This window comes from Pelobates fuscus, chromosome 1, assembly GCF_036172605.1.
Source record: "Pelobates fuscus isolate aPelFus1 chromosome 1, aPelFus1.pri, whole genome shotgun sequence".
Lineage (NCBI taxonomy): Eukaryota > Metazoa > Chordata > Amphibia > Anura > Pelobatidae > Pelobates > Pelobates fuscus.
In genome coordinates, this window is record NC_086317.1 from 99215552 (window position 1) to 99239064 (window position 23513).

A 23513-nucleotide genomic window follows, 5' to 3' on the forward strand; every position below is an offset into this window, starting at 1 on the left:
TATTTATTGAGATTTAATAGATAAAATAAGTAAGTAAAGCAGTATTAAGGAGAAGGAAATAATATTTACAGTGTAAAAGAAAACAGCAATATCTAGGACACAGCAACAGAAATCGTGGAAAAATTGACCGAACTGAACGGTACAAAAAGGGTGACATAATATCAGTGGCGTCACTAGGGATGGTATCACCCGGTGCGGTAACTCACGGTGTCACCCCCAACCCCTTCCATGTCTCTTAGTGTTCTTCTCCCCTCCCTCCCCTGTCCCTTAGTGTTCCTCTCCCCTGTCACTTAGTATTCCTCTCCCCTCCCTTCCCTGTCCCTTAGTGTTCCTGCCCCCCCTTACCTGTCTCTTAGAACCCCCCATTCCCATTAATGTGTCTCCCCCTCTTAGTCTTCCCATCCTCTCCCTTCTCTTTTAGTGGTCCCCCCTACATGCGTTCCTTTTCCCTTTCCTCCCCTGTACCTTAGTGCCCCCCCTTAATGTTTCTTTCTCTCCTCTCTAGTGCCTCCCCTAGATAGTGTTCTTTCTCCCCCCTCCCCTGTCCCATAGTGTTCTTTCTTCCCCCCTCCCCTGTCCCATAGTGTTCTTTCTTCCCCCCTCCCCTGTCCCATAGTGTTCTTTCTCTCCCCCTCCCCTGTCCTATAGTGTTCTTTCCCCTTCCCTGTCCCATAGTGTTCTTTCTCCCCCCTCCCCTGTCCCATAGTATTTATTTCTCCCCTCCTCCCCTGTTCCATAGTGTTCTTTCTACCCCCTCCCATAGTGTTCTCCCCCCTCTCCTGTCCCATAGTGTTATTTCTTCCCCCATCCCCGTCCCATTGTGTTCTTTCTCCCCCTTCCCCTGTACCATAGTGTTCTATCTCAAACCATCCTGTCCCATAGTGTTCTTTACTCTACCTCTCCTGTCCCATAGTGTTCTTTCCTCCTCCCGTGTCCCATAGTGTTCTTTCTCCCCCCCGTCCCATAGTGTTCTTTCTCCCCCCGTCCCATAGTGTTCTTTCTCCCCTCCGTCCCATAGTGTTCTTTCCTCCCCCCCTCCCCTGTCCCATAGTGTTCCCCCCGTCCCATAGTATTTTTTCCTCCCCCATCCCCTGTCTAATAGTATTCTTTCCTCCTCCCCCTCCCCTGTCCCATAGTATTTTTTTTCCTCCCCCTCCTCCCCTGTTCCATAGTGTTCTTTCTACCCCCTCCCATAGTGTTCTCCCCCCTCTCCTGTCCCATAGTGTTATTTCTTCCCCATCCCCGTCCCATAGTGTTCTTTCTCCCCCTTCCCCTGTACCATAGTGTTCTATCTCCCACCATCCTGTCCCATAGTGTTCCTTACTCTACCTCTCCTGTCCCATAGTGTTCTTTCCTCCTCCCGTGTCCCATAGTGTTCTCCCCCCACCCGTCCCATAGTGTTCTTTCATCCCCCCTCCCCTCTCCCATAGTGTTCTTTCCTCCCCCCCTCCCCTGTCCCATAGTGTTCTCCCCCCGCCCGTCCCATAGTGTTCTTTCCTCCCCTGTCCCATAGTATTTTTTTCCTCCTCCCCCCTCCCCTGTCCCATAGTATTTTTCCTCCTCCCCCTCCTCTGCCCCATAGTGTTCTTCCCCCGCCCGTCCCATAGTGTTCTTTCATCCCCCCTCCCCTCTCCCATAGTGTTCTTTCCTCCCCCCCCACGTCCCATAGTGTTCTTTCCTTCTTTCCCCCTCTCCTCTCCCATAGTGTTTCTTTCCCCGTACCTTAGTTCCCCTCTCTCTCCCCCCACCCTGGTCCCCGGTGTGCCGCCTACCTTTCTGGTAGTCTGGCCAGGCGGAGCAGACCGCGGTACAGGAGCTTCAGTTTACTGTACCCGGCTGGACTGACAGGAAGTGCTCTCTCAGTGAGCAGCTTCTTTCAGTCCGGCCAGGTACAGGAAACAGAAGTTTCTGTACCGCGGTCTGCTCCGCTCGGCCACGCTACACTGAGTGACTGGCAGGAGGGAGCGTTGTGCGCCCATCTCCTGCCGGTCTCTCCAATCTAGCGCCACCCCGGGTCGGTGTGCCCTAAGGTAACCGCTTGTGCCGCCTTATGGACGCGCTGCCCTGCGTGGTGTCACCACCTCTCCCCCCCCTGAGTCCACACCCTCCTTGTGACACCACTGTATAATATTTTACATTCCCTGAGATTCTGAATTTTATATTGTCATAAGTGGGTATTGGGAAACTTGGAAAGTGGATTGTTTCTACTGGGTCATGTGCTTATTAATTTGTTAATCTGGAGATTGGCCTGATGTTTCCGGACCACTGACAACAGTGTCAATCCAACTTGCTCACACTTCATTTCCCAAAAGTCATCAACGTTTTTATGCAACTTAGTCACTCATTAAGGATTCTTCTTACTAGAAATAAAGGAAGAAAAGAAAGTTGGTTTAAGGAGTATCTTTTTTGAAAATAGTGATATTGGTTCATTTTACAGTGCACAAAACTCAAACTAAATAATTTTATGCAGATTTTCCAATTTTCTCAGTATCTCATTGACTTATAGATATCTATATTGATCAGCTGACTAGGTGTACATGAGCGAGATAACACTAAAGCTATTATCTAAATGATAATGTAGACTTATGCCATTCCAGTTATTAGAGTTTAGCTATTATCTATGTCCCAAGGATATATGTGAAACCTAGAAAAATTTAAATATATCCTTATTGGTAAAACACATTGACATTATTATCATCATTCTTTTTATATTATATGTGCTGGGATAACAAAGTTCAGTTTAGCTAGGCACGAGAATGTCAATATCATACCCTGTCTAATATAACAATACAAAGTATGCAATCGCAGTAGTAGGCCTGCGCACATAGCCTACTTTTTGGAGAACAAAAAGCAGTTACTGTTCACTAGTCATTGATGCAAACCTATAGCACTAATGCCGCTATTACTGTAAGAGGCATCTGATGCAGTATTTGGTGTCTGCCTGCAGTGTCACTTTTGATCCTGAATCTCCAATATTATTCTGCCTTGGGGGTGATCTCAGCACAAGTGAAGCACTTTAGCAAAAGAGCAGCTGACAGGAAATATTTAGAAGAAGACCACTTGGGAAGAGACATTTTACTGGAAAGAAGAGGAAAGTACATTTTGGGGCAGCTAATTTTAAGCTAAGAAGACCAGAGGGGGAGAAGAGGAGGGGTGCTCACAATATCAGGAAAGAGGGGTTTAAAAAGGGGATTGACATACAAGGTAGAAGGGATAGAAAACAAATGTTAAAGGGTTACACTAAGCACCATAGTTAATGTGTTTTTTTGTTTTTTTCTAACTGCTTCCAAACATTTTGACAAAAAATGGGGGACCGTGCCAACACGGAAATGAACAACTATAGCTTAATGGCAGCATAATCCACAACATAAGGCTATATTTGTTAACTGTCATAGTGTGCAACCTAAATGGTTACTCCAAGCACTATGACCACTTCAGTAGTTTGAAGTTGTAATGGTTGTTTGAGCCTGTATGCGCAGCATGTCACTCCTTTGCCGCAGGAGGTATAATTTTACCCCTGGATGCGTCATCAGAGCATAATTAGCAAGCCCAGAACAAGAGTCATCTGATCTGCCAGCCAATGAATGGAGACCGGATCAGGAAGTCCGTCACTAGCACCTTGGAGCCAGTCGGGGACCCAGGAAAGTGAACAAACCATTGCTAAAGAGTTTGACCCATTACTGGGGAACCAGGCCATCATTCTGGTTATAAAGCTAGAAGTAACCCTCTATGATAGCAATTATTATGGGCTTCACTCCCGCTGCTTGATACATTTGCTAATGGCACAATGCAGACATAACATTCTGTTGTCTACCTAATGAAGACTTTGTAATTTATCAAAAGATATCTTGAAAATGATGTGCATGATATATATAATAAAGTCAAGCGTAGACCTAGAATCAAACAATCAATTCAACATCCGCTAAATTACACGTTACTTTTTGCATAATTACACCTATACAAGAGACTTTCAATGTTTTTGGTGCCCAGAGACCCCCCATACAAGAAATGGGTGGTCCCGATCATGAAATGGGCAGCAGCACCCTAATGTCCAAATACTTATATATTTGTGTAAAATAATTCTGAACTATAGCAGTCACCAGGACACCCTCCACAGGCATCCAAAATTATCATGAAAATAGAAAAATACAAATAAATAAATGAAAATTCCTTGTGGTATGGGGAATTGGCGAACTTTATGTAGAGAATGGCATAAAAACATTTGCTAAAGTAGAGAGGGTTTGGATGGCAGTGGATGGTAATAACCCTCCCAGACCTGGCATCCAGTTAAGTATCAAGTGAGCGTTAAGGGAAATCCGGTCACAGATGGCTGTTTAATCGTGAAAATAAGTGAAGGAGCAAATCGGTTATTAGCTGTCAAGGTTCAGTCAGTGATTTCTGTAAGAGCTAGTTGCTTATTGAACAATCAGCTGTTGTTTTTGGCAGCCAAGCAAAGCATAAATTAAAGATTCCCTTTAATGTCACTTGCTTCATACTTTTCGGTCTGGAATCTTTGCCCTGGTGCTGTTAAATGCGAAATTCTCTGGATGACCTCTGTTTATACAAGGCCATGACTTTTATTATAGAAGAATTAATAAGACAGTAACAAATAGAGGTAGCTAATATTTGCAATCAAAATTGAATAGTCTGTTGTGATGTCAATAGAATTTGTATTATTTTTTCATTTTTTTTTTTTACTATATTTGAGGAATCTGGTATTTAAACGTAGCGAATCATTCATAATGCAACTAATGTGAACATTTGCTTACAAAGTGTAAATGTATATCTATCTATATGTGTAAAGAGGTATCTATATGTACTTCTATTTTGTTTACAGCTTGTGAGATAATCAAGGATCGCTTGCTTTGACTGAATAATATCAGCTGTTCCGTACAGTTAGAGAAAGCAGGCAGAATAATGTGACACCTTGAGAACATTTGCCTGTAGCAATCCGTTGTGATAACTCCTACTGCGGAGCTAGAAATACAGTGTAAACAAACATATTAACTAAACAGGATATAGTGAGGCTATCATACAGCTCATCCGGAGATATAAGAGAGCATGTCTGAGGTAGCGGGCTTAGGAACCGGAGTGCAGACATCCCGGGCATATAAAACAATGTAACAAATATAAATCCGCTATACTGCACAATACGAAGATCAGATTTCAGATCTCTCATTCATGCTGCTAAATTAATTTTGCTCTGTCTGTCTGTTTTTTTTTTCATTATGACCATATTGTTTTAGTTGGTGATTATTTTTCCTCTACATACACACATATTTTCAAAAATATTATAGAAAATGTATTAATTAATTAAAATAAAAAAATAATTGTTACACAGTCAAACTTAAACAAAAAAACACCCACAATTAAAAAATGTAAATACTGTTTAATAGATATACCCCAATGAACGTTATGCATTTTTTTTTTATTGTGCACATAGCTAAATAAACAGCTTGCAAAAGCTGCAGATCTCGTTTAAAGCCTCTGCAATCCCTCACCTTCTAACCATGCCCAGACTTTCTGTGTCTGTCCAATAACAGACTTCCCAATGCAGCTCAATGAGAAGTATTTGCAAGGTAGGTGCTCTGGGCCATAGCCTGTCTCTTGAGTTTAGCTCCACTGAGCTAAGCAACCAGGAAGCAACATAACCTCCTGTCTGATAGACAGCCAGGGAGGTGTAATAAGGTTCATTTATAAAAATGACAAATTTTATTGAAACATTCACTCTTTGTAAAATGTAAAAACAAAAACAAAACAGGACATATTCATCACACTTAAAACACAAAGGAAGCTAAAGTGCTTTGGGGGTCTGGAGTGTCACTTTAAGTCAGCACAATCCTTTTGAAGCTGAGTTATTGGCAAAGTAATGGAACCCACTCAGCAAATTCAACACCTAAGAGGATTTCATAAACCACTAAAACACTTTTCTAACAATTAATCAATAAGCATTAATTTGCTGTGTTTGTAAATGAGCATAACTAAAACCACAAACACCTAACATGCGCTGATGATGTCCCCTATCCTATACTAGCGATCCCTTGTTAATCAATAATGCAATTTATAGGACAAATAAGTACTATAACTACAATATAAGAGAGCAAAATGTATAACACAGCAAAAATGTGTGCACATTGCTTGAAATGCCAATTTAGAAGTACCTTAACCCCTTAAGGACCGGACTTTTTTTGTGATGTTGTACATTTGCGACCAGGCATCTTTTTGACACTTTTGTGGTGTTTGTGTTAAGCTGTAATTTTCCGCTCTCTCATTTACTGTTCCCATACAAATTATATATTGTTTTTTTCAGGACAAAAGGGGCTTTCTTTACATACCGTTATTTATATAATCTCATGTAATTTAATTTTAAAAAAATGAAAAAATATGATAAAAAATTGAAAAAAATACAATTGAATTTTATGTGAAAAATCTTTTACTCATCTACAAAAGGGAATGAAAAAAACTGCTAAATAGATTCAAAATGTTGTCCTGAGTTCAAAAATACCCAGTGTTTACATGTTTTTTGCTATTTTTTTGCGTTATAGGGCTATAAGTACAAGTAGGATATTGCGGTTTCAAAACATAAATTTTTAAAATGTATCAATAGTGACATTGTAACACTATTATCTGTCATAAATTGCTAAATAACACCCCACATGTACATATTTTTTTAAAAGTAGACAACCCAGGGTATTCAATATGGGGTATGTCCAGACTTTTTTAGTAGCCACTTAGTCGCAAACACTGGCCAAAGTTAGCGTTTATATTTGTTTGTGTGTGAAAAAAGTAAAAAACTAAATTGAACGCTAATTTTGGCCAGTGTTTGTGACTAAGTGGTTACTAAAAAAGACTGGACATACCCCATTTGCAATACCTTGGGTTGTCTTCTTTTGCAAATGGTATGCCATCATGGGGGTAATTCTCATTCCTGGGCTACCATACGCTCTCAAAGGCAACGTAACCAACCTGACCATTTTCAATGTAAAAATATTTGACCCATATATTTGACCCTGTAACTTTCAAAAACGCTATAAAACCTGTACATTGGGGGTCCTGTTCTACTCAGGAGACTTTGCTGAACACAAATATTAGTGTTTCAAAACTGGAAAATGTATCACAACAATTATATCATCAGTAAAAGTGCTGTTTGTGTGTGAAAAATGCAAAAAAAGTCACTTTCACTGACAATATCATCGCTGTGATATGTTTTACTGTTTTGAATCACTAATATTTGTGTTCAGCAAAGTCTCCCGAGTAAAACAGTACCCCCCATGTACAGGTTTTAGGGTGTCTTACAACGTTACAGGGTAAAATACAGTGATAGCAAATTAAATTCTCTGGACTTTCGGCCTGGGTTGGCAGGCAGGTCCCTTAAATTGCAATCAATAAAATAACTTAATTATGTAAAAATATTACATAAATACGCACGTAGAATTTAAATATAAATGCATATTTTTATATTTGAAGTCTACGTGTATATTTATATAATTATTTATGTAATTTTGTATATGGACATATGAATAGTTCGCATTCTTTTTATTTATTTATATATACATAGATATATATATACAATTTCATTCTAAGTGTATTTTGATATAAATATATATATATTAATATCAAAATACAGTTAGAATGAAATTTCGTATAGATATACCGTATATACTCGAGTATAAGCCGAGTTTTTCAGCACATTTTTTGTGCTGAAAAACCCCAACTCGGCTTATACTCGAGTCAATTGTCTGTATTATGGCAATTTGCATTGCCATAATACAGACAGGGGCTGTGGGGGCTGCAGAGAGATGTTACTTACCTTTCCTGCAGCTCCTGTCAGCTCTCTCCTCCTCCGCCGGTCCGTTCAGCTCTTCTGTCAGCTCACAGTGTAAATCTCGCGAGAGCCGCGGCTCTCGCGAGATTTACACTGGGAGCTGACCGAGGTGCTGAACGGACCGGCGGAGGAGGAGAGAGCTGACAGGAGCTGCAGGAAAGGTAAGTAACATCTCTCTGCAGCCCCCACAGCCCCCTCCTACACAGTGCCCATCCACTGGACCACCAGGGAAGGAGAGCCCCCCTCCCTGGCCAGCTAGCAAGCAGGGAGGGGGGACAAAAAAAATGTATGTATATTAATAATAATAAAAAAAATAAAAATAATAGAATAAAAATAATAATAAAATAAAAAATAATAATAAAATAAAAAATAATAATAAAATAAAAAAATGTAATGAAACAAAAATAAATATTAAAATAATAATTAAAAAATAAAAATGCCCACCCCCCACCAAGGCTCTGCATCACACTCTGCATTACACACACACATACACACACTGCATTCATACACACACTGCATTCATACACACAGCATTCTCATACACACACACTGCATTCATACACACACACTGCACTCATACACACACACTGCACTCATACACACAGCATTCATACACACACGCTGCACTCATACACACACACGCTGCACTCATACACACACACACTGCACTCATACACACAGCGCATTCATACACACACACTGCATTCATACACACACACTGCACTCATACACACACACTGCACTCATACACACACACTGCACTCATACACACACACTGCACTCATACACAGCATTCTCATACACACACACTGCACTCATACACACAGCATTCTCATACGCACACACTGCATTCATATACACACACTGCATTCCTATACACACTGCACTCATATACACACTGCACTCATATACACACTGCACTCATATACACACTGCACTCATATACACACTGCACTCATACACACACTACATTCTCATACACACACACTGCATTCTCATACACTGCATTCATTACATACACACACTGTAAATAAATATTCAATTAATATAATTTTTTAAGGATCTAATTTTATTTAGAAATTTACCAGCAGCTGCTGCATTTCCCACCCTAGTCTTATACTCGAGTCAATAAGTTTTCCCAGTTTTTTGGGGTAAAATTAGGGGCCTCGGCTTATATTCGGGTCGGCTTATACTCGAGTATATACGGTATAATTTTTTTTAAATTTTTATTATTATTTTAAATTTTTTTATTTAATTTAAATTATTTATTATTCGTATTTTATAATAATATATATATACAATATATATAGTTATTATATATATACGTGTGTAAATTAATTATAAGTGTATTTTTATATTAATATATGTACATATTAATATAAAAATACACTTAGCATGACATTATATATATGATATATAGACATATATTATATAGGTATAATATATGTCTATATATCATATATACACACATATATAATAATATTTTTTTTTTATTAACTTTCACTTTAAATTTTTTTGGGATTTTACAGTTGCAGGGAGACTGCCTGTCAGCACAGACAGTCCCCCTGCAGGCAGAGACTAGGACACCTATTGTGACCATGTGGTTGCCCTGTTGGGCGATCACATGGCCACAGGGGTCCTAAACCGCCATGGGGAGACTGTCTGGGCTGCAGGCAGTCTCCCCACACCGGGAGCACTGCCGATCGCCGCCGGGGGAACGACAGCGATCGGGTAAGTACATTGGACGGTTAGGACCGTCACCCGTCGGCAACGCAAAAATGCCGATGACGGTCCTGAACCGTCCTCCGTCCTTAAGGGGTTAAAGACACTGCAATGTCCCTAAGGAGCATGACAGGTTAGTGACCCACCTGTCACTTATTAACATCATTAGTGCTCTTAGCTGCCTGGAACCTTCAACCTATGATGTCATAGAAAAGAACACAAAAGCATTTGGGTTTTTCTTTTTTAATTGTTAACTTTGCAATGTCAGCCTGTTGAGTTTGCCGAATTGAGACTAAAGACTAAATTGAGACTAATGACTAAATTGCAAACTAGGCCAGATTTTAAGTCAATAACATTAAAGGAACACTATAGTAACAAAAACAACTTTAGCTTAATGAAGCAATTTTTGTGTCTAAATCATGCCTCTGACGTCTCACTGCTCAATTCTCTGCCATTTAGGTGCTAAATCACTTTGTTTCTGTTTATGCAGTTCTAGTCACACCTCCCCTGGCTGTGACTGACACAGTCTGCATGAAAAGAAAATGGTTTAACTTTCAATCAGATGTAACTTACTTTAAAAGTTTGTATCTTCTGCTCTATAAATTGAACTTTAATTCCATACAGGAATCTCCTGCAGGGTCTGGCAAGCTATTAACAGAACATGAAGTAAGGAAATCTAAATTTGCAATAAAGAAAGTGTAAACATTAGATGACTCTTTCCAGGAAGTGTTTAACCCCTTAAGGACACATGACATGTGTGACATGTCATGATTCCCTTTTATTCCAGAAGTTTGGTCCTTAAAGGGTTAAGAAGGCTGTAAAGTCACATTCAGGAAAGTGTGACTAGGGCTGTATAAACAAAGTGATTAAACTTCTAAACGTTAGAGAATTGAGCAGTGAGACTGCAGGCGCATGATCTATCGACTGTTATTTTGCTAAAGTTGTTTTGATGACTATAGTATCCCTTTAATAATGGTAAGTATGTTTTTTTCACGGTAGTAAAATTATGCTTAAAATTTCAGCTATAATCCCTGAAAATACACAATATTGGCTGAATGTCAGAAAATGTTACTGGTTGGTTACAAATGTAGCGTAAAATTTCTGGTTTTTATGTTGCTTCTGTTATGTTGCAGATTGGTGTGCATTATCCTGGGTCTGCTGCATTACACTAAACCTGTACCTGAATGTGGTAAGGGAGATGAGAACGGATCGATATGAATTGTAAGTACATCAGTGTTACCATGGTGATATTACTTGTGTCTTTACAAATGTTTAGGCTAGCAAGAAAAACAAATTTCTCAGAGTTTTTATGAAGATGTGCTGTCACTACAACTGTCTTTATATAAGTTCATTTAAAACAATATTACCAAAAATATGTTGTTGTTTTTTTGACAATCTTTATTTTCAGTTGTGTTTTTTAAGCGAGGGTACAGAAGGGAATAAAGGGAGGGCAGTCCGTTCTATGTTAAGGATATGCATTGTCTACAGCATACTTTCACAAGCCCTGGTCACGTTTCACAATAGCGGTTTGACATCTCGTGGGTGTTCAGGTTAGGAAGGGTAGATACAATCATTGATATATTGTGCAGCAATCCGTACATCGCTGGTGTCTAGTATATTTTGTAATATATCCCTCTCTCGCTTTTGTAGCTCTGTGGCGCCAGTGATTAGGGGTCGGTGGGTCGGGTGTGGGTCCCTGCATTGGTTATGCGTACCGTGGCCCGGGCTGCGACGTGAGAGGTTGTGGGCCGCACAGTGTCTAGGGCATCCCGGGTGTGGGCAGTATGTCGCCCCATCTGCGAGGGGTTCCGTTCGCTGGTCGTCACCAGGTCTGCCCTAGCTTTGGCGTCTGTGTGTGGCTATGCGCAGATTATATGGTACGGTCGGTGTCTGGGTGTGGGACTGTCTGGTCTGGTGCGAGTCAGAGGGTAGGGGAAAGAAAAAGGAGTGGGCGGAGAGGAGAGCGAGAGAGAAAGGGGGAGAGGAAGAAGAAGACTGAGCAAGGGTGGTCGAGGCGGAGGGGAGAGTAATGGGGATGGACGCGAAGGCCTGGGTATGGGACTTAGGGGATTGTTCTAGCCACCGAGGTGTACATGAGCCAGGGAGTCCATGTCTGGTTGCACTTTTCTGACCGGCCCTGGAGGTCTGCAGTCATAGTCTCCATGACGTGGATTTCTCCCACTCTATCCACCCATTGTTGGAATGTAGGGGCTGTCGTCTTCTTCCATAAAGTATCAGGGACTTCACGTCTTTCAGCAGGTGTCTCGTCAGGGATTTCTTATATGTTTTGAGCGTCATGGTCGTGTGATGTAGCAACATGGGAAGGGGCTGGAGCGGGAGGTCCGGGTCTGATATTTCTCTGATTTTGGAATTCACCATCTCCCAGAAGGAGGCGATTCCGGGACACGCCCACCAGATGTGCAGCATAGTGCCTCTTTCCTGCCTGCACCTCCAGCATGTCTTGTCGTTTTCCGGGGACATGCGATGTAGCACGTCTGGTGTTCTGTACCAGGTCGTCAGCAACTTGTAGCTCATCTCCTGGTACTTTGAGCTAATAGAGCTTTTGTGTGTGAGCAGGAATATTTTGTCCCATTCCTGGGCAGTCAGGATTTCCCCGGTTTAAAATATGTTATTTTTTTTAATCTAATATGTTGAAGTAGCGATATCAATATTAACACTTCAGGTTCTTGTTATGATGATGTGGCCATCTGGAAAAGCATCAAAATAGACCATGAGAAATTAGAGTATGATTCTTTTTGCAAATATTTATCTTACTCTTTTAACAAAATATGAATTCTTGCCAAAACTGTGGAATCCCTCTTTGTACTTTTCAGAGTAGCAAAAAGTGGGAAAGGGCAATATATAGTCCAGAAGAACTATCCACCTACTCTGAGCTGTAAAGTTGAAGGACTGAACGTTTTCATGATGGTTCTAATCAGTGCACATGTGTTGCACACAATATGAATGATGTTTAGAACAATATCTGTTCCTACACTAACATCCACACTGGTGAAGCTGCTTTGTGTGCTACATTTCAGCTGCAAGTAAAATGTGAGCATTTATCATGGAAAAGACATGGATATTATGAGCAAAAACCTTTTCAAGTGCTCAAACCAACACATTTCTTGTTGTTAAGGGACATAAACTGTTGACAATAAGTTGCTCAAGAAAATAATTTTAAATTGTATATGTTTCACTAGAGTAACTTCTAAATCTAAATAGTGATCATTATCAGTGATACTGCTGTGTTGGATTTGAAAATCATGCAAAAGCACACTACGTGGACATTGCTTACAGTCCTAAATTGGGCTGGTTAAAAAAAATGCCAGTGACCACAATAAATCTTTAGGGTTACAATTACTATTATTATTATTGTTATTTATATAGCGCCAGCTTTTTCCACAGCAGTTTACATTAGATTTTAACAAATGAGACAATAACGAAATGTTACAGCGGTGGGTAGATGAGGACCCTATTCAAACTAGCTTACAGTCTAGATGAGGTGGGGTATAGAATAAAATAGGAAGGGTATTGAGGGAGATGGCAAATAAAAATAGTGGAAAAGTAGCAGAACAGGAGGTCAGAGTGGAGTGTGGCCTGTTAGTAGAGAGCAAGAGGCAGTTTTTTGAGATAGAGGTTACTCTGGGAGGCCATAAGCTTTCCTGAAAATATGTGTTTTGAAGGACTTCTTATAGGATTGAAGACTAGGGGAGAGTCTGATGGGGATAGGCAGGCTGTAGAAAGTTTTCGACCTCTACCTAATGTTTGACATGGCGTTGACAGAAGGGTTTGCCATGCTACAAGTGTGCAGGATTCACGTGCAGTAATGTGACTGTCATTCTGATTGTATGCTTTACTGCAGAGTTATCCCCTTAGCCAAGTGCAAAGAAATCAGCATCTTACAGGTTACAGAGTAAAAGAGATACTTGGTAAGAGGCCAAGGGATAATCTTTGGCTATGCAGTGGATTTTGTTCCCATTCAATGATGAGCATTCTGTACAGAATATGATTGCTAAGCCATAAAGAGTCATCTATAAAGCAGATGTGACCCAGGGCATTTTGCAGAGCAGGACATGATCAGAGAGAGAACTAGATCCTGTGTGTTACTTCTCAAGCGCACATAAAAAAGATAAGGACATTTGTTTACCTAGTTCTTTTTTTCATTCCATTAAGCCGTTAGATGTTCAATACAAATGAAAACAGACGCAGCCTTTTTTCACACTTCTATAATAACCCTACAGGTTAGCGCTGGTTTCTGAATGAATAAATAGTTGTATGTATTGAGGATTAAACCATATTGTGATTTAATTCCACCTTTCATTATGACCTGGTCCTGTGTTTATAAAGTGGACATTATGCATAGCACATTAAAAAAAAGAAATAAAAAAAAGACCTATTCTTCCAGGAATGTTAAATACCAATATAAGTTTGAAATAATTAGATATTAGCTGTCAAACTTCCCACTCCTTGGAAACCATCTCGTATAAAAACAAAATATTTGGGATGCCAGGACATATGCCTTAGCCGATGCCTTCTAGAAGTCCCAAGTTAAGCAGGATAGTCCAGACCTGGGACTTTTATCTCGTCTCCCTGCTTTGAAGACACCGGGGAATTGCTCTAGGCATACTCACTGTGAAGTCATCAATAGACACATTCTGAGCAAAGTGCCCTCTGTGCATTCAGCCCACCTCCGCAACATTCTGAACATAGATTGCCCTTAGTGAGACTGTCCCAACACAGGTGACATTCAGTATGGGGTGCATGCATGCCAGGCTGATGCCTACATTTTTGGGAACATCCTTTCTGAGCAAGTCTGATTTTCAACTTGTCATCACCCACCCTCCTTTTTGGGCCTACCCCATCATTCCTGAATTCATTATTATTATTATTTTATTATTTATTTAGCGCCAGAATATTTTGTAGCGCTGTACAATGGGATTAAACCTTACACCACCATGTGCCTAATAAACCACCAGAATTAGCCATGTGCTCTGATGTCACCCAAATCCTGGCTGCCTAACTGTATGTATGAATATGTATTTCTTCAGAAATCTAATTCCCAAAATTATAAATCTGTATTCACACATATTGCTCTATTACCTCTGATTTATTTACTTTATGTTATTTATTTATTTTTGTCAGTGGATTTATATAGCATATACACAAGGCACGTCCTGTGGAATGGGATAGACTTCCCTAAACCTTCAGAAAAAAATAGTCTTATCAAGTAGGTACACTACACATGAAAGATGTCATGTGATGGCACATTTATACTACTACTGTTTATGTTTTAACTATATCCTGCAAATGCACCGGGAGCATGATTTATTTGCTCACACCCATCTTCTGGATATGCTTTAGAACAATCCTTAATAATATAGTCAGCATTTTATTTCTATTTTGTAGCTTGTGGCAGATAGACATTTACGTCTTCCCGTCCTTGTTGTACAATGCAGCTTCTATGGTAAGCGCTTTCAAAATAAGTAAACATAACGGAATACATTGCGGTGAAAGCAATCCTGCCTTTTATGTATTAGATGGTGGTAGGTGGATCAGCAGGCTGTCATCATTTTCAATTTTCATTTAACGTTCACTGTATGTTAGCTTGTTTGCAACCTGATAAGAGCATACAGCGCTGCTGAAATTGTTGGTGCTTTATAATTAATAATTATGATAGATATGCAGTATTGCCTCTTACATCCTATACTCTCCATGCAATTATTCTTCTATGCTTCAGTGCCTTTTCATTCCCTTGCTGCTCATTATATCTTAAATTGAATACCCCATTATTTCCCTGCATGGCTCCTTCGCTCTGCTGAAACTTGTCTCGTCTCCAAACCATTTGTCATTACTGCTATACAATTGCTGGGTTTCTACATGAAGCTTTGTTTCTTTTGAGCTCATATTAGTAATGTATGTCGGTTTCTTTATTCACCTTGAATGCCCAATGACACACCGTGTCAGAGAAGTACTCTCGGCTCGCCGTAGATTTGACATTTACCTAGCAAACCTACTTTTCTTACTTTTTCAGTGCCGGGTTCCTTGTTCGGTACACTATACGTGAGCAAGGCATGCTAGTGTGTTGGATATATGGTTTACTCTATTTTATATGAGCCGACTTCTGTCTAGCTCCAACAATGGCCTCGATCGTATTCTTTTTTTTAAATTCAATTTGTATTTTATTTAATGTACTTCATCCGGTATTTATGTGCTTGTTTTCAACACAAACACAATCCAGTATTGTCTTAATGATTGGCATTACTTTAAAAAAACGGTTATCAACTTAAAAATGAATTTAAGTTTTGTCATCGTTTGATCTATGAGACTGTTTTTGGGGTATTCATCAATTAGTTCAAAAGTGTTGGCAGTGGTTCTATCAAGTCATTTTGGTGGTGGAACTCGGTGTGGGAACAATGGCTATTCTACAGATGTCACCCCTGGAAAGCTTACTGACAACTACAACTATTTGTTGTTTGTCTTTGCTTTGTTGTTTTTTTTGTTTGTTTTTGGAAAGAGATAAAAAGGCATTTGAATTTGCTTGGCCACATTCACTATCCCTATGTAAAGAATGAAGGCCCAAACTGATAACCTTCCTAGGGCCCTGTAGGATCTTTATCCTTTTCTTCTCGACATCCACTGTGCATCTGCGCTGTGCTTTTCTCTTATGTACCACTTTTCAATTATGTTTCTTTGCTTCATTTCCTTCTTTTTTGCTCTCTATGAATGATCACTTCCTTCATCGCTATAAATTTTTCGATTCTTCTCTTAAATCCCAAATCTATCCCAGCCAGGCAGCCACCTTTCTTTCAATGAGCAACACCCTATGATAATCCCTGCCAATTTCCTACACCCCTATATCTATTTTACCCTTTCCAAGCATGCTCCCTCTGCCTTAACCGGGATCCTTCCCTTTCCTATCCTACTCATTCCCTGCTATCAGCCATTATCTGGCTACTCCACTTTTTATCCCCCCCCCCCTTCTCTATGAAAAGACATCAGTCTGTATCTCATTTTATTGATATTTGCATACAAATTTTATTACATGCGCCTTATTACAAAGTCTTCCCTCTTTGTCCTGCTTCATCCTAGAATAAGTGGATGGACTGTAGTTATTTGTTCATCTTTCGTATTTTGGCACAATTCTATTTTCTATGTAACATATTCTTGTCAGCAAATAAAGCAGTCATTTTCTACTATAAAATTAAAACAAGCATTTTCACACAAAAAAAAGCACTTAATGGAATTTTACGTTCTTCTAATTTCTCCCTAGAAATCGTAAAATATTACATTTGCTCTTTATTTTTACAGGAAATGTTAATTCGTTTATGCCAAAAAAATAAAAAGTGTGAATATCTTGTTGCAGCATATAATGTACCTCTTGGACTAAGTCCAGTGGCTGTCCTGTTTAATTCCTACACAACTTTTTCACGTCCTAGCGCTATATGCTGTTACAGAGAAATGGACAATACCAGGTTATTAAATTGTATCATATTTGCTCTGTCTGGAATCTGTGCAAGTGAAAACCTCGATCTCCTGCCAGGATACTATGTAAAGTCAACTGTTTTTACAGAATTCTTCACTTGTTTCACACTGTCAAGCAGCTGTTTATGCGGGATAAGAGTTGCTGGTAGCTGTTTTTATTTTCTACCCTAAAATCCTTTGGGAGAGGGTAATCAGTGGTTTATGCTATGGCTGCTGCTAAGCGTTACTCTAGTTAAAGAAAGGCCAAGACAAGGGCAAGTACATTTTGTTTGACCTCAGTTCGGCTACAGATCTTCTTAATGTTTTGGTGTATAGATTTTTGGTGTCATGCCTCTGAAGTTTCACTGCTCACTTATCTTCCATTTAGGAGGTAAATCACTTTGGTTTATGTTTATTCAGTCCTTGCCACGCATCCCCTGGCTGTGACTGACACAGCCTGCATGAAAACAAAATGGTTTCATTTCAAATCAGATGTAACTTACTTTAAAAGTTTTTATCTACTGCTCTGTAAATTAAATGTTAATTACACACTGGAGCCTCTTACAAGGTCTAGCAAGCTATTAGCAGTGCATGAGGTTATAAGTTCTAAATTAAACAGAATATGCAATAAAAGAAGCATAAACATTAGATGACTTTATACAGGAAGTGTTTAAGAGGGCAGTCTCAGTCACATGCAGGGAGGTGTGACTAGGACTGCATAAACATAAAAGTGATTTAACTTCTAAATGGCAGAGAATTTAGCAGTAAGCTGTCAGATGCATGATATATATACACCAAGCTTAAGTTGGTGACTATAGTATCCTTTTAAGCATTCACTTCTTAAAGTAAACTGCAACACTGAAAAGAAATACATTTACCGTATATACTCGAGTATAAGCCGAGTTTTTCAGCACATTTTTTGTGCTGAAAAACCCCAACTCGGCTTATACTCGAGTCAATAGTCTGTATTATGGCAATTTTCATTGCCATAATACAGACTGGGGGCTGCAGAGATGTTACTTACCTCTCCTGCAGCTCCTGTCAGCTCTCTCCTCCTCCGCGCCATCCGTTCAGCACCTCGGTCAGCTCCCAGTGGCTCTCGCGAGACTTACAGTGTGAGCTGACAGAGGAAGCTGACCGGACGGCGCGGAGGAGGAGAGAGCTGACAGGAGCTGCAGGAAAGGTAAGTAACATCTCTGCAGCCCCCACATCCCCCCCCCACTGAACTACCAACCCCACTGGACCACCAGGGAAGGAGCCCCCCTCCCTGGCCAGCTAGCAAGCAGGGAGGGGGGACGAAACAAAAATAAATTAATAATAAAATAATAATTAAAAAAAAAATAACATTACAAATAATAAATAATAATAAAAAAATATGAAAATAATTAAAAAAAAAATAATAAGTAAATAAAAAAATAATTAAAAAAAATATTAAAATAATGTAACTCTTACACACACTGCACTCATACACACACACACACACTGCATTCATACACACTGCACTCATACACACATACACTGCACTCATACACACTGCACTCATACACACCCACACTGCATTCATACACACTGCACTCATACACACACACACTGCACTCATATACACACACACTGTATTCATACACACTGCATTCATACACACACTGCACTCATACACACACACTGCACTCATACACACTGCATTCATACACACACACTGCACTCATACACACACACACTGCATTCATACACACACTGCACTCATATACACACACACTGCACTCATATACACACACTGCACTGCATTCATACACACACACTGCATTCATACACACGCTGCACTCATACACACACACTGCACTCATACACACACACACACACGCACTCATACACACACACACACTGCACTCATACACACACACTGCACTCATACACACACTACACTCATACACACACACACACACACTGCATTCATGCACACTGCACTCATACACACACACACTGCACTCATACACACACACACTGCATTCATACACACTGCACTCATACACACACACACACTGCACTCATATACACACACACTGCATTCATACACACACTGCACTCATACACACACACTGCACTCATACACACACTGCACTCATACACACTGCATTCATACACACACACTGCATTCATACACACACTGCACTCATACACACGCTGCACTCATACACACGCTGCACTCATACACACACACACTGCACTCATATACACACACACTGCACTCATATACACACACACTGCATTCATACACACACACTGCATTCATACACACGCTGCACTCATACACACGCTGCACTCATACACACACACACTGCACTCATATACACACACACTGCACTCATATACACACACACTGCATTCATACACACACACTGCATTCATACACACGCTGCACTCATACACACACACTGCATTCATACACACACACTGCATTCATACACACACACTGCATTCATTATATACACACACTGGAAATACATATTCAATTAATATATTTTTTTTAGGATCTAATTTTATTTAGAAATTTACCAGTAGCTGCTGCATTTCCCACCCTAGTCTTATACTCGAGTCAATAAGTTTTCCCAGTTTTTTGGGGTAAAATTAGGGGCCTCGGCTTATATTCGGGTCGGCTTATACTCGAGTATATACGGTACATTCATAAAACATGGGGATCAAATATCCTTTGTGGAATTTTAAAAAAATGAGTTGGTCCTGGAGATTAGTCACTACACCTTTCTCCTCAGCATGGTCATGAGGTGGAGTGCATTAATTAATAGGTGCCTAGGGGAATCCAAAGTCCCACTCCCTTGTTAATCTGCTGTTTGTGTAAGGAATATATATTTATAAGCTGACATTTCTCACCGAATACCAAAATTCCAATTTTTTATTGGGAACACTATGCACTCCGCTTAACCGCCTCTTTAGCAAGGATACTTGGTCTATACAGTCCAGCCGTCACAAGGAGCTAATTATTTCATGGCTGAATCTACTTGCTGCTCATCATGCTTGCAATGACAGTACATGGTCTCCCGAAGCTGTGATAACTTAGGACTTACAGCTTACCTCTGTTACATACTGAGAGGATTATAGCTGGAGCGTATTACTGTGTACCTGTGCAGCTATAACGTGCAAAAGGAATATACAGGGACACGTGTTCCCTTGCACCCAAGCCTATGCAGGGAGCACAGAGAATTGGGATGCTTAGAGTGTCCCTTTAAGCCCCTGATTTAGTAATGCATTACAGGGCGCTGTGAACTTCATTTACTCTTTAAGTGTTAATTCAACCTCCAGCAATAAAGAGGTGAATTGCACGGCTGATCCCTGAACCTGCCTGAGGATGTCAGCCTCTATACTACATTTAAGTGCAGTAATATGCCACCGAGCTGTACCTCTATTTTAATGAATCATCTGTGCGATGATTCTCGCCTCTCTCTGCTTGTATCACTATCAGTATCAGGGAATATATCACTGTCTGTTCAGAGCGCTGGAGAGCAGCTAATCCTCGCAACAGCAATTAGACATCTAAAGACCTTAGGGAAACCGCACTACTGCAGCACTGTGACCAAGAACAGAATAATGAGGAGTGGCAAGAAGTGTCACTTTGCATTGTCTCCTCTTAGACAGGAAGGCTTTCAGTACAGTCATTTATATGTCATGCACAAATGAAGCAGCTAATAGAGTTAATCTCTAAGGGTAAAACAAGTTGTAACAGTGTTAATTACAGCATCATTTATTTATTTATTTAGAGAGATATTCTTGCGATGTGCTCCTTAATTTTTTTTTAATATGCGGACAGGCAGTGACTGCGAGAAATTGGAGAAAGGAGGGGGAAAAAAAAAAAACCCTGCAGGTACTCTGAACACAGCGTGAGGGTTATTCTGAAATATATTATCCACAGGGCAGGTCGCAGACTCTGTGGATCCCATGGGTGAGATAGCAAAATGTGTAACCCCTGCTTTGCCATTTTTTCCCCCTCTTTAAAATAACTTGGTGGGATAGTATAATTTTAAGAAGAATAAAATATTTTATTTAAAAAAAAAATCATTTAAAAATAGGTTTTGGTAAGTGTGTCTTGGTTTAATCTTAAAAGCGCTTTTTTGTCAGCTGTTCATGTAATACAGACCCACATTTAAAATTCAGAGTTTTTCTTGTTTTGGAACATTTCATGGAAACACCAGTAATATTTTGCCATTTATAACTTTGTTTAGCAAGTGCTATTGACTAGATAATTACCGTATGTGTTGTATTTTTTTTTGTTAACCAGAAATGGAAAGCTGCAATATTGTTAAGATTTTAATGTTTGTAGTATAAAATAATAAATGTATTAAAAGGGACAGTCTAGTGACCCTATCAACTGCTGCTTACTGTGGCGGATCTGGAGCTTGTAGGCTATGGGAGTAAATTTCACCTGCTTTTGTCAAACTATTTTCAAGCAATCGGCCAAATTTGAGGTCTTCCCATCACATAGGCCAAACCCTCCTTCCAACGATGTCATGATAAGGAATTTACTTTCCTCATTAAAGGAAGGGCACCATTACAACTACAGTGGAATGAACCTACATACCTTTTTTATTTTGTTTTTATAAATGGGGCTCTACTGATTGTTAGAGTGTAAGCTGACTGCTCTAAGCAATCATCGTCCCAATGCTGCCCGATCCTTCCGTTATGAAGAATTTTGGAAAGAAGGAGTTGAAAGAAGAAGACTGGTTGGCAGAGCAGAAATATGCTGCAGCATGGTCTTTGGGGTAAAACTGTGTGTGAATGGTTTAAACCCTAAAAGTGAGACAACGCCAGAGATCTCCTGGCACCATAACGACTTAATTTCAATTAACGATACAATTACTAGAAAAGCTTGAGAACACAGGAATTCTAAAGACGGTAAAGACTTTCTTCATTGTCATACAGTCCAACCATTGTATGAAGGTTGTTGGGAAGCCACCTCATACTCCTGATCCCCAAAAGTACTCTCTTTTGGAGCAAAAGAGTTTTAATACAATATTAGTGCTATAGAAATTGACATATTGTTTTCTATTTATAGAAATAATGGGGTACTAGTTTAAATGTGATAAAACTCCAGACTGTTTGATTATGATCTTTTTGTACATCCACTGTGGTTTTAATGTCTAGACCACCAGTGTCTCATGCTATTATAAAGTTGTAACATTTTGGCTGGCTTCCTTCACTACGGATATTTCAGAATGAAGATGTGCTTGCTCAATGAGGCTAGAGGGGAAAGCTTATGAAATTGCAGATCAAATGAGCAAATGATACTTAAATCAATGTACTGTGTGCTATAGTGAATTGCGAATGCGAGATACATGTCAGTGTGCATACATTTAGAACTGTGTTATACCTATTGTTGGTTTGCTAAACCTGAAAGAGCAATAGGGAGGTGACGTTGTGTACAATAGCGAATCATAACAAAAAACTTGTTTTAAAGCAGGGGGAGTAAAACTTTGTCTCCAAAGAGACAGGTTTGTTTATTTCACGTTTTGATTTCACCTATGGTCACAGCAGAATCTGATATTAACTGATTAATAGCTATCCTCCTGTAAACTTCTCCTTTAACCCCTTAAGGACACATGGCATGTGTGACATGTCATGATTCCCTTTTATTCCAGAAGTTTGGTCCTTAAGGGGTTAAAGGGAACTAGAGTGCTAGGAAAGCAAGGCTGTTTTTCTGGCACTATAACTCCCTATAGTGCCCCTCTCCCACCCCCTGCGGTGCAGAAGGGGTTAAAAACCCCATCTGTCACTTACCCGAGTCCCCGTGCTGTAATTACATTTTATTTTTAATTCTTCTGACTGCAAGTCAAGTCCAATCGGTGCTCTTAGATAAATCTTTTTTGGATTCGCTTCCTCTCCCAAAATACAGCAATGAAGGGTATCGTTTTCCTTTTCCAAGCCAGAAAAAGGCAAAGAAGCATGTTTTGAGAGGCACACAGACAGTATCCTTAGAAAATAATTTTCATATTAGAGATTGAGAGGTGGACGTTTCACGCTGTTGTACTGCCAGATACTGCTGTATAGTATGTCAGTGTGACCTCAGACTTGTCACGCACCTTGTCTCGGCCCACTGACTCATGGAACACTTTGGTTCATCCTCTTCTCTCTTGTTGTAACTTCATACTAACTACTGTACATGAAAGATACAAATGGTTATATAGCTGGTCTTAGGCTGGAACTATATAAGCTATATGCCATATTCAGCAGATCATTTACAGAGCTAACTGCACAAACTAATGGCAGATACAGCTCCGTCACAAAGTAGCAGTCAAGACACACCTTCCTATTCTTCATTAGGCCAGTCGGCACCAAACACCACACTACAGCTGGGAAATATCTGACCTATACTCAAAAACTTGAGGAACTAAGCTGTTTAGCTGTCTGCTTTGTAGAGCCTTTGTTTCTATACAATGACGTGAGTTGCCTGCTCCGGAAATCTTAGGGGTGGGATACTGGGAGATATTCTAGTACAACC

At 39.9% G+C, this 23513-nt stretch overlaps 1 protein-coding gene across 1 annotated transcript in view; it reads left to right on the forward strand.

The window, feature by feature from the left end:
- LOC134588260 (uncharacterized) overlaps positions 1-23513 on the forward strand; it is a 643152-nt gene that overhangs the window by 150216 nt on the left and 469423 nt on the right. The window contains exon 6 of the mRNA XM_063444259.1: positions 10681-10768. Within this exon, the coding sequence (XP_063300329.1) occupies positions 10681-10768 (88 nt within the window). The remainder of the gene's footprint in view (positions 1-10680; positions 10769-23513) is intronic.